The sequence below is a fragment of the Patiria miniata genome, unplaced genomic scaffold (genome assembly GCF_015706575.1).
Source record: "Patiria miniata isolate m_02_andy unplaced genomic scaffold, ASM1570657v1 HiC_scaffold_13, whole genome shotgun sequence".
Lineage (NCBI taxonomy): Eukaryota > Metazoa > Echinodermata > Asteroidea > Valvatida > Asterinidae > Patiria > Patiria miniata.
In genome coordinates this window covers 3,642,442-3,644,848 of record NW_024037051.1, presented here as the reverse complement: position 1 = coordinate 3,644,848, position 2,407 = coordinate 3,642,442, and the positions used below count along the sequence as shown (strand labels likewise).

The window sequence follows — 2,407 nt, the reverse complement described above, 5'->3', positions numbered from 1 at the left end:
CCATGGATCACCTCGGGAGCGAGGCTAGTTTTACTACACCACTCGAAGCATTCAATATTTGTATACTATACAGGACCAAACTGTTGATTTAAGTACCACAATGAAGCCCCGACCGAGTAACCCCTTCACAGAGGTCCGGTATGATATACACAACATTACCAACAGTCTAACAATCATAATGTCAATTTGACTGACAACTGGTAATTCATCGAATACACAGAACATTACATCGTCCAACAATGGTGTCTAAAGAACGGAAAGTGTGGTAGGTTGCGTAGAAGGTAAACGTAAAGACCTAGACCTAGCCAGGAGATGGGTGTTGGGGTTGGATTTCCTGCTAAAAATCTCCATCAGCCCACTGCGAAACTGGCGGTACTTAAATGAATAGATGAACGGATTCACGCAGCAATTAGCGGCCACCATCGCTACAGACAGCAAGTAAAACCACTCGTTGAATTGCAGCGGATACAAACCAAGGTTGTAGGTGAGAAAGATCACCTGATTAGGGGTCCAGCAAACCAGGAACGTGACGAACACCGTCAAGAGTGTCTTAAAGGTGTTACGTCTCGCCTTGAGTAGGGACCCCATCATACCCGCCTCTGGAGATGGCTCGGCGGAGGTACCGGCAGCTGCTCCGGGCGGTGCCGGTCCTACACGGGCCGCGCCCCGCTTCAGCTCCACACTGATGCGGATGTGGGCAAACAACATCACCCCGACTGGGAGAATGTACTCCATAAACGCAGTCAAGATCCCAACTGCTTTCGATCCAGGGAGCGATTGGCACCTTCCATCTTGGATCTGGAAGATGGTCATGAGGTAAGGCTTCATGGCGGCCCCCAAGAGCCAGCAGGAGACGATGACTGCTCCGACTTTCACACGGGGATACTTGAGGAAGGTTGTTTGGTACCTGAACGGGTGGACGATGGCAAAGTACCGCTCCATGGTCACCGCCAACAGGTTGAACGTCGACACTACGAAGAGGAAAAACAGCGTGAAATTGGAGAGCCAGAAGCGACAGAGGAATCTCCCGAGAGCATTTTCCGGCAGGGGGTCGGGCATGGGGACTTCAGTCTGCAGGAGAATCATAGCTGAGCCCAGGAAATCTACCACAGCTTGGTGGAAGATGAAGGCGTTGGTGCGAGTCTGCATCACCTTGACCTTACTAATGACAACACAGACGAGACCATTGTCTAAGATGCCTAGAATCCCGATAAAGGTCTTAAAGATTCGCAAGACAAGTATTTTCTCCATTATGAATTCTCAAATTTGAATCCCTTATAGTTTTACGATCGAGACAAGATCCCGTGATGCCGTGCGGGTCCTTGTTCTACGGTAAGATATACGTCGTGATTCTTAGTCAGGACAGGTACCTGACATATTCTTGACTACGCAGTAAGTATGCCTAGATCGTGAGACAGCCTTACATGTTATGGTAGTCAGTTCTGCTTTACCATTGGTAAGTGACTTCCGTCTGTAATGAGAAAAATGTTCCTTTTGTCAGCTTCGTAAGTTCACAATTAAACTAGCAGGGCTGCCACAGGATCATACGACTGTTTCTGTTTTGCGATGCTCCCCAATTTTCAAAGTGGTTGCGTCTTATATTGACAAGGGATGCAACTCGCGACGGTTCGCTCATTCAGATCTTCTCTTGACAATGTATGCAACATTTTCGACCTAGGAATAACAATCGATGAAAAAACTGCCTTACTTCCACCCGTACCGGTTCCATTTAATTAACTTGCATGCACTTACTTTAATTCCCCAAATGGGTCAGCTCTAATTGTGCGTCCCCTCGGTCAGAATCGAGGCGTATGTTTGAACGTGACTTAATCCTTTTGCCTCCTTTCGTTGCTACGAAGAGATGCGATGTACGTGCAGAAGGTAAACATGTCTTGTTCGTAATTTTGCTACACATGTTTGCTCATTACGGTTGGATAAAAGGGGAGGCTACATCGCCCCATTTTGGTTTTATGTGCCTGAACAAATGCCATGTATGGGCCGTATCAGCTGGTACAAGTTTCACCTTGTCGGCTGTCCCATTAATCTGAGCATGATGATGATAGGCGTGATGCGATCAAGCTAAATGAGTCGTTTGTAGGGAAGTTTGATTTGGCGATTCAGGCCAAAATAGGGCCACTTCATTACATCACTTCATCACAGCTCTTGGTGTTCCGACTTCCATAATTTTTGAACTAAAGATGGTATCAGCATGCGGTTTTCACAGCAGTAATGCTGAGATTGTGCTCTTTAATTTTCAAATCTGTAAAAAAAAAATGACCAGGGTCGACAAACGACTCATTTAGCTTAATCGCATCGTGTGCAGAGCCGCGGTCGAACGTCTGATATATTTAATATTCAAATTGTATGCGACCCCCGCGACTATAGAAACTGTGATCTCATTTCGATC

The 2,407-nt window shown here is 46.6% G+C and overlaps 1 protein-coding gene across 1 annotated transcript; it reads right to left on the bottom strand.

Annotated features, from left to right (window-relative positions):
* Window positions 1-246: 246 nt before the first annotated feature.
* On the bottom strand, window positions 247-1,251 carry LOC119721512 (galanin receptor 2a-like). Its single transcript, XM_038191589.1, has one exon. It carries the CDS (start codon window positions 1,249-1,251, stop codon window positions 247-249), a length of 1,005 nt encoding a protein of 334 aa, XP_038047517.1.
* Window positions 1,252-2,407: the final 1,156 nt, after the last annotated feature.